This window comes from Tiliqua scincoides, chromosome 5 (assembly GCF_035046505.1).
Source record: "Tiliqua scincoides isolate rTilSci1 chromosome 5, rTilSci1.hap2, whole genome shotgun sequence".
NCBI classification, from domain to species: Eukaryota; Metazoa; Chordata; class Lepidosauria; order Squamata; family Scincidae; genus Tiliqua; species Tiliqua scincoides.
Window position 1 is genome coordinate 28,262,095 of NC_089825.1, and position 14,115 is coordinate 28,276,209.

General features: G+C 40.9%; 1 protein-coding gene across 2 annotated transcripts in view; it reads right to left on the minus strand.

Moving 5' to 3' along the window:
* The window catches only part of SLC25A13 (solute carrier family 25 member 13), a 123,419-nt gene that overhangs the window by 86,223 nt on the left and 23,081 nt on the right, over positions 1-14,115 (minus strand). For both annotated transcript variants that reach the window (XM_066628372.1, XM_066628371.1), the window contains 2 exons: positions 7,595-7,648; positions 703-845 (listed from right to left, as the gene is read on the minus strand). In XM_066628372.1, the coding sequence (XP_066484469.1) occupies positions 703-845; positions 7,595-7,648 (197 nt within the window). The remainder of the gene's footprint in view (positions 1-702; positions 846-7,594; positions 7,649-14,115) is intronic.

The window sequence follows — 14,115 nt, forward strand, 5'->3', positions numbered from 1 at the left end:
CAGTAGCAGCCATTTTGGTGCAGCCCCGTGTGCTGGGTAACGCAGGATTGGGGTATAAATCAAAGAGTGTACCACAAATGGTTGCATTTCTATATTGGAAAATGAGAAATAGGCCTTTTCCAGTGTTCCTCCTGTTACTCCAGTCACAACCCAACAGTTATCTAGAATGCCAAAGGCAAGAAAGTCTTGTCACTGCCTGTGTGTCTTATTATTTCTTCATATGCCTTTTAAAAATCATGCATTGTTTAGCAAGTATAAACCTGAGTGTGCTATGTTACCAGTTAAAATCTGTTGCTATAAGATCCATACAAAACTACACACATATTCGAGTTCTGTATGTATTGGGTACAATGTCTTGTGAGATGCATTTTAAGGATTGTGCTCTGTATTTGTCATATAGAGTCTCAGAGAGGATCAAACACATACAGTCACAGAGACAGAGGATCAATTCCTTCCTCAGGAAAACATTTATTGATGGTATATTATCTTTTATAAACTCTATAAGTGAAAAATAAGGTATATTCAGTTTATTCTTTCATTCCCCTCAAGCCACTAATACAGGGTTTGTCAATCTGGTTTTTGTCTGTTTTGGCAAATACTGGCACCTCTTTGAAAGGCCAGTCACCCCTTGTAATCACACACCCCAGCTATCTCCACTTTAGAAGCCAGCAGAGTACATGGAGTAAATGGTACAGTACATACCCATCTTTTGTTTGATCTACCACACCTCCCAGTAGCTGGACTGTTTTGGGATTGGGTACTCCATCTCCTAATATCTTCAGAAACCGTGTGACAAAGTCATTGGGAGACATGTAAAATTCACCATTTTTTTCAACACTTGCATACTGTAAAGAAAAAAAGAAGAATTAGATATATCCCATGTGGCCTGGTCACCAGTATCACTCACAGGAGCACTCTCAAGTGTGCTTCCCTTCCTCTTTGCTTCCTGTTTATACCCTGCCATGGCACCTGAATTGGCAAACTAGGATTAGTAATTGTTCTCCAAACCAGCATCAGAAACCATAGCTTTATAGTTGGGTTCTGGTTTAGGGCGTTAACAATAACTTGCCGATTCGAACGTCACAGCAAACTACAGCCAGGACTAAACAGGCAATGGACAGGGTGAAAAGGAACGGCACAAGTCTATGGCTAGTTTCTTAGCCTCCAAATTACGGTTTGGATTGGAGAAGTGCCTGAATTGAACCATTATTTCCGAAACTTTGATCCCCATGCAAACTGGGGCTTAGTGTTGCCAGCAGAACAACTTGTGAAATATGAAAGATGACTAGAATCTTCTCTTTATGAATTTAACAAGGGCATGGTTGTACCCATTCATACGTACTCATACTTAACAGCCATGTGCAAAACATTAGCGTTGCATGACTCTGACAACATTTTTCAGATTCTCAATTCTTTTCACTCCCAAACACCTACCTCTTGGGAGTAAGAATAGAAAAGAAACAGAAGCGAATGCAGAAGTAAAACAAGTTTTATATGAAGACTAAAATTACTTCAGAAAAGGAAGAAAGCAATATGAAAAGCAGTAATAAAAATGCCCTCACTCTAGGCTACACTGGCCTAAACCCAAGAAATCATATTGCATTACACAAGAGCAGGGGAAGAATAACACAATACATTTGGCATGTCTGTTTTAGTAGTGGATTCAATCTACAGGATGTAATAAGAAGGAAAGAGGGAGGAACCCGACCAGGAGAAGGAGGAAAGAGACCATGTACACCTCTGACGTTTTTAAGAGCAGTATCATTATAGAACCCGGCAGGCACTACTGGGGACTTTCAGGTTGACACTATAGGCCTTCATGGATATTGCATACATGAACAATTACCTTATTCTGAATTAGGCTATTGGTTGCCCCCAATGAAGTAACTGCAATTACTTTCAGAGCAAAGCCAGCTGCTTCTTCCTTCTGACTGGCTGTGGGAGGTGGGCAGGATCTCTTGCCCTCCTCTGCAGCTTCTCTCGGTGCTGTTGGAGAGAAGCCAGGTGCTTCAGAAGAAGCAGCCAGCTTCGCTCCAACTGACTGTGCTGAGAATAATTGCAGGGGGGAGCAGGCAGGGGAACCTGCCCACCCCCGACAGTAAATTTTTGGCACAGTCACACACTGCTTGGAGCAAGGCCAGTCACTCCTATGGGAGCTTATGCTCCGAGACGTTTGACCTAGCAAGGGGGGGCAGGACCATGGCAACTGTACTGGGGCACCTGAAGAGTGCCACCAGGATCCTGTGAGCCCCCCCCCCTTCAGCTACACAACTAGGAAAGGGAACAAATTAAGGACCCTATTCCTAAAACGTGCTTCATCAACAAATCAAGTGCTTTAAGACCATGTGCTGTACTGGTGGTTTTGAATCAATACCTCTTTCATTTCTACCAATGATTTATTATGGCAAGTGGACAGTAGATCAATGGGGGGAACTTGCTGTATATTTTAATGACATATTCCCATAACACTCATCTGCAATCTTGTCCATGAGTTTGTAGAGCAGGGGGGAAAATAAACAAATTTTCTCTCATTCTATGCATGCTTTTCTCCTTCTCTCCTTTTTTTTTTTTTAAAGTTTGACCTAGGAGCCCTACTGTAAGCTTATGGCAGTAAGCTACAGTCATATCAAATGCCCTTAAAAAGCAGACTGGCTTGGACGCAAAGACCACATGACAAGCTCCATATGCCCAAAGGGGTTTTAGTCAGGAGTTTTTCCAACAACAGCCCTGCATGGCACTTTTTTTTTGAAACCAAATCGAGATTGTGATATGCTATTCAAAGGAAAGAAGCTTTTTAAAAAATCCACCAGCAATACACATAGCCTTTGGGCACACCTTAAAGTAGCTTTCTGGACCCCAGCCATACCTCTTAAGTATTATTAAAAGAGACTTCCCATTCCTTATCATCGCTGCATTCCTTTAAAAGCCACAATTCTGCATATATTTTGGTCAGTAAGAAGTTGACAGAGAAGGGGAAATGTTCAAATATCTAGTTTGCAAAGGAACATGAAGACTTCTTGGGTGGTGGGAGCGAAGAGACATTAAAATGTAGTTGTAAATAAAATTACAATATATACATCACCAGTGTCGGCTTAAAAAAGAAAGATCTATATCAGAGCAAAACAACATATGCTGAGCACATTTACTAATTACTGTGGCATGTTTCTTTTTTGATGGCCTGATAAACATTCGCAACAATTCTTCACAGAACATTATCCACACCAAGGAACAAATGAGTTAGGTGTCTACTACAATCCTAGAGCAAACTTCAAAGACCCGTGTTTTGTTTTACATTGCAAGAGCTCTTGCAGAGCACAGCCTCCTGCTATTTTCCATTTCATAAAGCCACAAGCCCTGCGCAGATGCTACAAATTAGCGAACAGGAACATGTGGAGGGAACGTTCCAGGGTGGCAATCACGGGGTGAACCTGTCCCCATGTTCACTGTTTGTCACTGCAGACAGACGCCGAATGCAGGAAGGGCGAAGCTAGGACAATCCCAGGACCACCCTATACATTCTTGTACATTAATGTGCTATATCTACACAGGACTACAGTAGCACTGGACAAGAGCTCTTTACATTTAGAAGCACATATGCCTTGGCTTCCTTCTAAAGTTAAAACGTATGTGGATTTTTTTAAAAGCTATCTATAGATGTAAACTACCATATACCTAGGTGAAGCAATTTCCCCTTAGGCAAGTGTTTCATTGAAGCAAAACCGTTTTTTAAATGTATAGCCTGAACAATATAATATTTATATCCTTTAGGATTAATTATATTTTTTGTTTGCAAGCATTGTAATGTTGATGCTGCCCTTTTAAAAAGGAAGCTTAGAATATTTGGGGGAAGGTTTTAGGTCAGTGGTACAGCACATCTTCCACCTGTAGAAGGGCCCAGGTATCTGGTAACTACAGATAGGGTTAACTGAAACCCTGTTGGCAATTAGTACAGTATATCTCAGTATTGCCTGCACTGAATCAGACCATCATTTAAGAGAGCATCATTATTGTTTCATATTTACGTTTTGATTTGCATCTTCTCGAGGATGCCAACTCAAAACAATTTGAGAAAAAAAAATCAAATTTAAAACTGAATTTAACAGAGAGCACACAACGTAAAAATTACTGGCCCGACAAGTAGGCAATACGCTGGAAAAGAAATTCCAGCTGCACATTTCTACAACCAACAAATAGACCACAAACAGACCAATCGATTTCAAACGTAATCATTAGAAAGATTCTCTGGCAAAGTCTTAGGCTGGAAAACTTTTTAACACAACAGTTATTGAGAAACAAATCAAATAAGTCAGTCATTCTATGCTTCTACATTTCATTTTTTTTTCCTCCAGGCTGGCCCCCCTGCTAAGACATTCAATAATAGAAGCAGTACAAGGTTTCAGTGTCCCCCTGTTTCTACCCACTGTGATTTATTCTTGTGTATTTGAAATCCAATCACGTACCCCCCACACTACATATAGAAAATGACCTTGAAAATGTCAGCTTGCTCATTTTGACTGAAGTCTAATCTCTTAGGTTATGGTAGGAGAGTTACAAGAAGTAGAGTTACTCTGGAAAATTATCATGACAAAAGGAGGAAAAAAAAACATCAATTCTATTAGTTTGGGAATAAAGACTTTCAAAAAGGTGGTTCTATGCAGTCATGTATTTTTCCCCCACTTTGGTAATTATACCCACAGAGAATCTGATATTACACAATAATGCCTAATGGCTTTTTGGGAAGTTCCTTCAAAATTCACACTGGGTAATCATATATTTTAAATACTCAAGCATTAACTAGTTCAAACCCATTTAAGTCTTTGAAAATACATCACTGGAATATCTACAAAAAGCTACATTAGGTAAAGCATCTCCAGAGCAAATAACATATAACCAAGAGATTTCATACCAGTTGCAACGTGTATAAATTAAATGGGAAGTTACACAATAATCTGCTAATCTAGTTGTGTCATATTTTGGCTTTTCCAGTGTTTTGGTTTTTGTTTAAACTTAATTGCCCAACTTCCACTAAGCAGTATTACAACTTTAAGGTGTCCCAAGTCAACTTGGTGGGCATCTATGACTTTAGAAATAAAACTGGTTTTAGATATTTCTGTACAGGCTCACTGCTTTTGCAAAGGTATTACAGAAATTAGAAGTAAAATGGGTTTATTTCTGCTATGTTTGTAAATATGTTTTTAGTCTAGAACAGGGGTGCCCAAACCCCAGCCCGGGGGCCACGTGGCCCTCAGGGGCTCCCAATCTGGCCCGCAGGGAGCCCTCAGTCTCCAATGAGCCTCTGGCCCTCTGAAAACCTGCTGAAGCCTGTGCTGGCCCGATGCAACTGTTCTCAGTGTGAGTACGACTGTTCGACCTGTCACCTGAGCTGTGGGACAAGGGCTCTCTCTACTTCTTGGTGTTTCACATCTGTAATGCAGCAGTGGCAGCGAAGGAAAGGCTGGCCTTGCTTTGTGCAAGGCCTTTTATAGGCCTTGAGCTACTGCCAGACCTTCATTCATTCACATAAGCTCCATCTTTAATATATTCATTTATGTAAATTTATTCAAATTTTAAATGTAAATTAATTCTTTTTTATCTCGGCCCCCGACAAAGTGTCAGCGAGATGATGTGGCCCTCCTGCCAAAATGTTTGGACACCCCTGGTGTAGAACAGTGAGCACCAAACACCGGCCCACGGTTGATAGCCAGAGCCCGAGAACAACCTTCCCCTGCATGAACAGAGTTTACCGCTCCGCAGGGCAGCCTCATATCTTCGTTCTTCATCTCTGATCTTCCCAGAACCTTGTACCAGGCATCCACTGGATTTCTGGACAGACACAGCTGCCTGGCACAAGGTTCTGGGGAGATCAAAGATGAAGATTTGAAACTGCCCCGTGGAATGGTAAGCTCTGTTCATGATGGGGACGGGTTTTCTGTTTACAGTTTGGAGACCATTAGTACAGAATTAGATTTTACACTTATATGCCATTCTTCTACCAATGAGTTAGCATTGGTAGCATACATGACTTTCCCTGAAAGTCTCCCATGCAAGATCAACCAGACTCAGATCTGCTTAGCTTCAAAAAACAGAATTGTCGATTCAGTCAATTAAAATTTTGTGATAAGCATATAAATTACTGCAAAAGATACAACAAACAGAGATTTGGCACATGGTTTGTGCCCTCCAATGAAACATCTTGATGTAATTGGGTGATACACCATTGCAAAGATCTGCAATCGCTCTGCTGTTTTTAACTTTAATCTTTTGTTCCATGTCAACTGAACATTGCTGTTTTCTTCTCTCCAGCTAGGTTTCCAGAGCTACTGCTTCTGTATATGGTATGAGCACCATACCATTCCTAGAGACCCAAATTACATAAATGGCACTTTAAGTCTGTATAGATCACATAAAAAAGAATGTTCAACAAGACTCTCAGTTACCACTTTTCCAAACACAACCAATCAAAAAGATACAATTTCAGTGAAAAATGTGCATTGTACTCCCAAATGATCAGTGTGTAGAAACAGTGTGTTAACTTACACCCAAATCTTCCCACAAATTCCAACAACCCTCTCTATCTCCTGTTTGATTTTTGTTGCATTTGCTTTCTCAAACTATCCTAGAAAAGGAACCAGTAGCAACCTAAGCTCAACATGGAAGTCATGTAAATCTGCTGTTTTGGCCTACAGAACCACTGCTATAGGGAGCATATCGCTGGGGACGAAAGTATCTGGTGAAGACAACTTACCCAAAAGAGATATGCAAAGCCAGCATAGGCATTAAGCTTCCAACACACAGTCTAAGAATCGGCAATAAGCTGTATTCCTTCCAACCCACTTTTGAATTTTTCCTGCCTCTCTTTATCAATGCCTTTGTTTCATGCCTCATCATGCTAACCATGGTTATAGCTCAGAGTTCCAAACACAGATTGGGGAATCAGGTTTTCAAGTCACTATTTAGGAGATGCTTAACTATGAGGAGCTGGCTTCACCAAATCATGGCCACAGGAGGTAGGGAGGAGGAAGTAATGCTGAAACTAAACCTGAAACCCATTAGTGATCATAAAAAAGCCAGGTAGCATTTGGGTAAAGTTAAATCATGTGACTTCTAACATCATGTTTGAAGATACATGTCTAACACTATTCCAATCACCCCTTCTTTCTGACAGGGTAAGGCTGTATCTGCATCAGCTTCAATCATTAGCCACAAGTTATCCCAATGATTTGAGAGAAGTGGAGGAGAGCTAATTAAGTGGTTGAAGATTGCTGTTCTAATCCCCAGATATTCTAAGAGAGTCCTTTTTTACCCCTCTGTGTAAGTAATGTAGAAAATTCTGCTCTATTGGAGAGGGGGAAATACATTTTAATATCAAGATAGTTATATTTCCCTGACTCTATACAATAATCACTCAAGAATGTATTTGACTTTTTGGAGAGCATTGTTCAAATTTTTTGATAGTGGTATTTAAATTTAACATGGTAATAATACAGTGAATGATTAATAGTTAGAAGACTATCAAAAGATGAATAATGCAATAAGAGCTAAAGATATGAGAAATTCAGGCTTTAAAGGATAAAATATTTACTTTTTAACATACCTTCAAAAATATTGTTTTCAACTCAGTGGGATCAGCTCTCTTGGTTAGAGCCACCTACAAGGTAAATACAATTATATTAATATGCATAGTCTATATACAGTATGTCAAAATGTCATAAAGAAAAAAGAGCAATTCAAACAAAAGAATAGCAATGAAAAATAAAATGTTCACCTCAAATGGTAGTTCACGCAAGAAATAAAATCAATAAATGCTTGTTTAACATTTACACTCAATTATTCAATTATTTTTTTTTTTTTTGCTGGGATTAACACCCCTCCCCCTTTCCAGGAACAAGGAGACAAAGTCTTAATAAGCACACTTGAAATAAGGGGAAAATTTTACCAGCACGGCCACCACAGGACCAGATTTTTTTTTTTTCATAACTCATCCAAACCTAAACTGGGCCAGTTGAAGACGAACCAGCATCTGAGGAGTTGTGCCAAATGCTAACACCACCCTTTTTGCACAGCACCTTGCCAAGCTGCTGCCCCTCCTTAACTAGCAGCACACCAGCTGCTCATTCCACTGCTTGGATTTGAAGAAGGAAATAGAGAGGAAGAGGAAATTGTGGACAAGAGGTGGTGAGAACTTAGTGCGTTTCACTTTGTCTCCATTTCCCTCTCCTCCACACTTTCCCCCATTCTTCTTCCAATCCAGAGGGCAGGAAGAGTAGGGGAGGTCGATGTCTCTGTTGGCCTCTGGGCCAACTGAAGTCATTGGGTTGCTCAGGCAGAGCATGGCTTGCCATGCCCTCTTACTTTCTTCCATGCAGACTCTTGAAACAAAAGCAGGAAATGTGGAGCAGACAGTAATGTTCCCACTGTGCTTTAAATGTGATCCTTTGTTTCAAGAGCGCATGCAGGGAGAAGAGCTTTCTTTCTCCTTTCCCCACCAGGATCTTTTAAAAAGTCCAGTAGAAAGTGGTGAGGGAGCCAGGTTGCTGCACTCCAAGGATCAGAACTCCAAGGATCGTGAACTCCTGTGCTGGTTCTTCACATAAAGCAGGCAATATAGGGCATGTTGGGAGTGTGTCCTGCATTCCCTGCTTTGATTAAAGAGCCACACAGAGGAAGGAGCGGGTAAGGAGGCTGACTCCATCTGTGGCAGAGTAGGTGGTGGGTGCCTGTTCACCACCCTTCCATTTAGGTCCCAATTCACTGCCTGATGAAAATTTGTTTATTTTCATCATGGACGTAAATCCAGGAAAATCATTATGGAAACAACCCTATTAGGTTTTAATTCATAAATTCAGTGGTTTTCTTTTCCGACTAAACACACACAAAACCTCAACCCAACACATAACTGGATGTTGGCATGGCTTATGACAAACTTGGACCCACTTTCAGAATACTAACAAAATTTCTTTGTCTCTAAGGTGACATCGTTAATAAACCATGCAAATATGTCGCTTGAATGGTTTTTATCTCCTGACAGCAATCCCCCAAGATGAGGTGAAATCTTAAAACATGCTAGACCAAGAGTAGGCAAACTCTCAACTTAGGGATCCTGAATCTTTAACAATTGTGTAGGAGAAAGAATTTCAGCAGGTGCAGTTTGTCATTTGTGTTAAAGATCCAGGATCCCTAAAATTGAGTTTGCCTACCTCTGTGCTAGACATATACTACACAGAGAAAGATGCATATTCTTTGTTGCCCATTACTGTTTTTAACAAAGAAACTGAGCGATCCTTCTGGAGACACAGGGTCCAATCCTATCCAATTTTCCAGTGCCAGTGCAGCTGTGCCAATGGAGATGCACTGCTTGCTGTGGCAGGGAGGCAGTCACAGAGGCCTCCTCAAGTTAAGAGAATGTTTGTTCTGTTATCTCGAGGCTGCTTTGTGGTTGCAGCAGTGCTGAAAAGTTGGAAAGGATTGGGCCCACAATCCTTTGTTTGGCATTGTATGGCATTTCCAAGAGTAGTTGTAGTATGTTAGTATTTATGAAGGTATAATGCTGTCTGTATTTGCTGTTTCAACAACAACTGAAATGCCACTTGCAGAAAAGCACCCTGTATCAAAGTCTGTTCTCTCACTTTCTTCTACACATTGCACAGCAAGAGGCATCCATGCATTGGGTCTACTTACTGGATGTTAGTTGTTTTGGGGTTAACAGTGTTTGGTAGGTTTTCCTTCTAAAACTCACTGAAACGGCATGAGCAATTGTGGGGTAGATAGCTTGAAAATGTGTATTATCCAGGAGTACATGCTGTCCTAAGTGTCATAATCTTGTGCTAAGACAGTTATTTGTTCAAGAGCCCATTCACAAGACTGAGCTCTCTGTGGCAGACTGGACCTAAATTCAACAGATTCCACAACAACTGCAAGAAATCCCCCCATACATACACACACACAAAACTCAACTCCCTTCATCCCAATCCACTTCTTATTAAAGAATCATATAGTTGTTGTACCCCTACTTAAGTACAGGTTAGGTTCTGGAGGTCTGTACTTAGATTGAATCATTATTTATACGACATAAACGAAATGGTAAAAAACTTTCTGGAGTGGTTTAAAAACAGTATAGAAATATTTCTATAAATAATTACCTATAAAATAAGTAATAATTCTCTAGTGCAGTGTTTATCAAATTGTGGGTCGGGACCCACTAGGTGGGTTGCAAGCCAATTTCAGGTGGGTCCCCATTCATTTCAATATTTTATTTTTAATATATTAGATTTGATGCTACCATGGTATGTGACAGCATTTGGGGAAATGTCACAGACCTGTACTTTTAAACAAGCTACTGTGTCTATTCTTTTAACAATCATAGTAAATGGGACTTACTCCTGGGCAAGTGTGAGTAGGATTGCAGCCTAGGATTGTGAAAAATTTTCCTGCTTGATGATGTCACTTCTGGTCATAACATCACTTCTGGTGGGTCCTGAGAGATTCTCATTCTAAAAAATGGGTCCCGGTGCTGTGAGAACCACTGCTCTAGTGAACTTGTACACGGTGGTAACCCTGCTTTTTGTTGTGAAGTGTACAAAATGGGCCTTACAGCAACTTGTGGGGGGGGCTGCACTTGGTGCTAGTTCTAACCTTTAAGGTCCTTCATGATTTGGATCCAGGCTCTCTGAGAGACCGCCTCCTTCCATACATTCCAGCCCGCCGTCTTAGGCCATCTGAGGAGGCACTTCTGCAAGTGCCGCCTCTGTCCCAGATCAGAGGGTTGGCAGCTCGGGGGCAAACCTCCTCTGCAGTGGTTCCACAACTATGGAATTCCCTTCCAGGGGAACTGAGAACTACTCCGTCCTTGATGGCTTTTAGACAAGGGCACAAAACATACCTGTTTCGACTGCTATTTGGTTGCTGAATGGATATCTGCATCTCTCCTGTGGCTTGACTGCTTCCCTGGACTAATATTGTTCCCCCAATGGCTCAACGATACATGTTAGGTTTTTGCTTTGTTCTGTTTATATGTTTTACTGCCTAATGTTAAAATTAATGTTTCTAATGCTTTGTTTGATGTCTTTCTTTTTATCAGTTGATATACATTGTACTTTTTACTGAGCTTTGCAACCCGCCTTGGGCATTTGCTTCGGCATGGGAAAGGTGGGATATAAATTTTTCAAATAAAACAACCAATAAATTTGTATAACTTGCATTTTACGACAAGTACAATTTGCATTTGTATTAGTTGGGGGAGGAACACGAATGCAGTTCTATTAATATTTATTGATTTTCCTTTATCCACTATTCCAGTGCCTCCAAAATGCAGCATTTCTGTCCGAATCAAAAACCAGTGCTATCACATCTGTGCAAAGAAGATGCAGCTAACAGATTGTGCCTGTGTGAAAGTGCAATGCCCCTGTCCTTAAGTTGGATCTGTAAATTGGTTGGCCTTAAGTCAGGGACAACCTGTATTGGCATCAAGCAATCTTTTCAACATCAAATTCAGCGCTAAAATCTCCCATCCCCACTCTCACTCACCCACACACAATATGAGATTCCTAAAATTAATATTGTGGAAGTGGCCAGACCAAAAGACAAGACAGTATCATACAACAAAAGTTGTTTATCCCAAGACCACAATCCACCACACATGAAGCAAGATTAAAATTACAATGACTTCCAACAAAAGTCAAGAGGACTAACTATCACACTGGATCCCAAATTTAAGTCACTGCTCAATCCTAACACTTGTCAATTCAGAGACAAGTCACATGCATCACTGCACAGTAGGTAATATTGGGTTACATAAGTGATTTTCAACTTTTTTTCATTTCGCAGCACACTGACAAGGCACTAAAATTGTCAAGGCACACCATGAGGGTTTTTCTGACAACTGAAAAGGCACGCTGTGCTGCCAGTGGGGGCTCACATTCCCCAAAGGCCCTACTAATGAACGATCCTCCTCCAGACTCCCATTGCACACCTGCAGACCATCCATGGCACACTAATGCCCTGCTAATTGGGTAAGAGGCACTTTTTCAAGTGGGTGCTCCTTTTTTTTTAGCAGGGGGAGAGTAACTGGCCCACCTCACCCCAGCACTGTCTGTTCTAGTGGCTGTCTGCTGGTATTCATTTGCATCTTTTTAGATTGTGAGCCCTTTTGGGACAGGGAGCCATTTAGTTATTTGATTTTTCTCTGTAAACCGCTTTGTGAACTTTTAGTTGAAAAGCGGTATATAAATATTGTTAATAATAATAATAATAATAATAATAATAATGTGCCGTGGCACACTGGTTGAAAACTGGGCTAGATGGTCCAACAATTCAGTTCCATAAAAGGCAGTTTTATAAAGTGTTGTTCACAAGGCATTTGAGGATATCCAACTCTATCAGCTTCTTTAATATTAGGAAAGTTTTAAAAACCTTCCTAGATTGATACTGCAATAGTCACACAACCTCAGCTGTATCAGTTAGATTTGTCACACTAATCTTGAAATACCTTATTTATTCCATTATGAACTGATCCTGGCAAGGGAGGAGGGAGATGTGTTTTTAAACCTGCCCGCACAAAGTTGCTGCAAACTCATTGCCCTCATACTCTCTGCTAACCCATATTCTGCTAGTTCCAAATGCACCTGGTTGCTGGCATCCACTTCGGGACGGACAGCAATTGTGCTTTTTCAGCACGGTTAGAGTCCATGCTAAGAGGCTTGACTGTGGTGTGGAAGATGAACAGAAACAGCCAGAACCGTGCATTGCAAAATGTAATCAGCAGGTTTATGCACTGGCATCACTAGGATTCGCACCACCCAGTGCAGGATGCCAGCGCGTCACCCCCATGCAGTGGGCGGGGCAACACCCCAGGTGGTGGGCGTGGTGATGTACCATCACTCCGCCTCCACTGGTTTTTTGGCTGTACCTTTTGATGGAACAAATACAGAACACATTCTGCATGAAATTACACATTGATTGATATATAACATGATGGTATTATTCTTCCAAATTATGATTTCAGTGATTTTGGTCACTAGTGGTGTCACACCCGCCCCAAGGGTGTCAACTTACTAACACCTTATTGCAGCAGTTGTCAAACTTTTAGCACTGGGACCCACTTTTTAGAATGACAATTTGTCCAAGACCTACCAGAAGGGAACCATGCATTTTTTGTTCTCCGGTTTTTTGGCCATAACTTTTGATAGAAAGGAGATTTCACTCTGGTTTTTTGTATTGCATTCTGTTCAAAATTCTGCATCCAATGGTATAAAATATGATGGGGTTACTCCTAACCACCACGATTTTAGCGTGTTACCCCCCAGTGCACGTCACCCCCCCGTGCGCATCACCCCCCCTGTGCTGCCCGCACCGCCTAGCAACGCCACTGGGTTTATGAGCAGAATGCAGACACGTGTGCCATATTCCAAACTGTCTGATCAGATCAAAAAACAGGGCAGAGAGAAAATGAAAGGGATTGGAAAGTTTAAGTCTAAAGTGGTAGCAACCACCTTGTAAGAATACACTACTTAAATGGCTAACTGGGCAATTTTCTTCAGTACAGATCAAAATTTAGCCCTTCAAATACAGTGAAATGCTCAGAACCAGATGCACTAAAATATACAACACCTGATAAGAACTACCAAAATAAAAAGCAGCATTTTCTGGTTGGTGAATAGTAAAGAATAACAGGAAACTAATCGTAGTACATTTATTTCTAGACATTTATATAGGGTAGTTACCTAACAGATGTCCAGCAACAAGCTTTAAGAGTGTTTCATTCAGCAATCCAGCCAAACATAACATCGATGCTCTCGTTACTATCAGTGTTACTAGCTTAGATGACCATGCTGGAAATGAGGGGTTCTATGGGTTTCTCATAGAACAGTGTTTCTCAAACTATGGGTCTAGAGCAGGGGTGTCCAAACATTTTGGCAGGAGGGCCACATCATCTCTCTGACACTGTGTCGGGGGCCGGGGGGAAAAAATAATTAATTTACATTTAAAATTTGAATAAATTTACATAAATGAATATATTAGAGATGGAACTTATACAAATGAATGAAGGTCTTGCAGTAGCTCAAGGCCTATAAAAGGCCTTACAGAAAGCAAGGCCAGCCTTTCCTTCACTGCCACTGC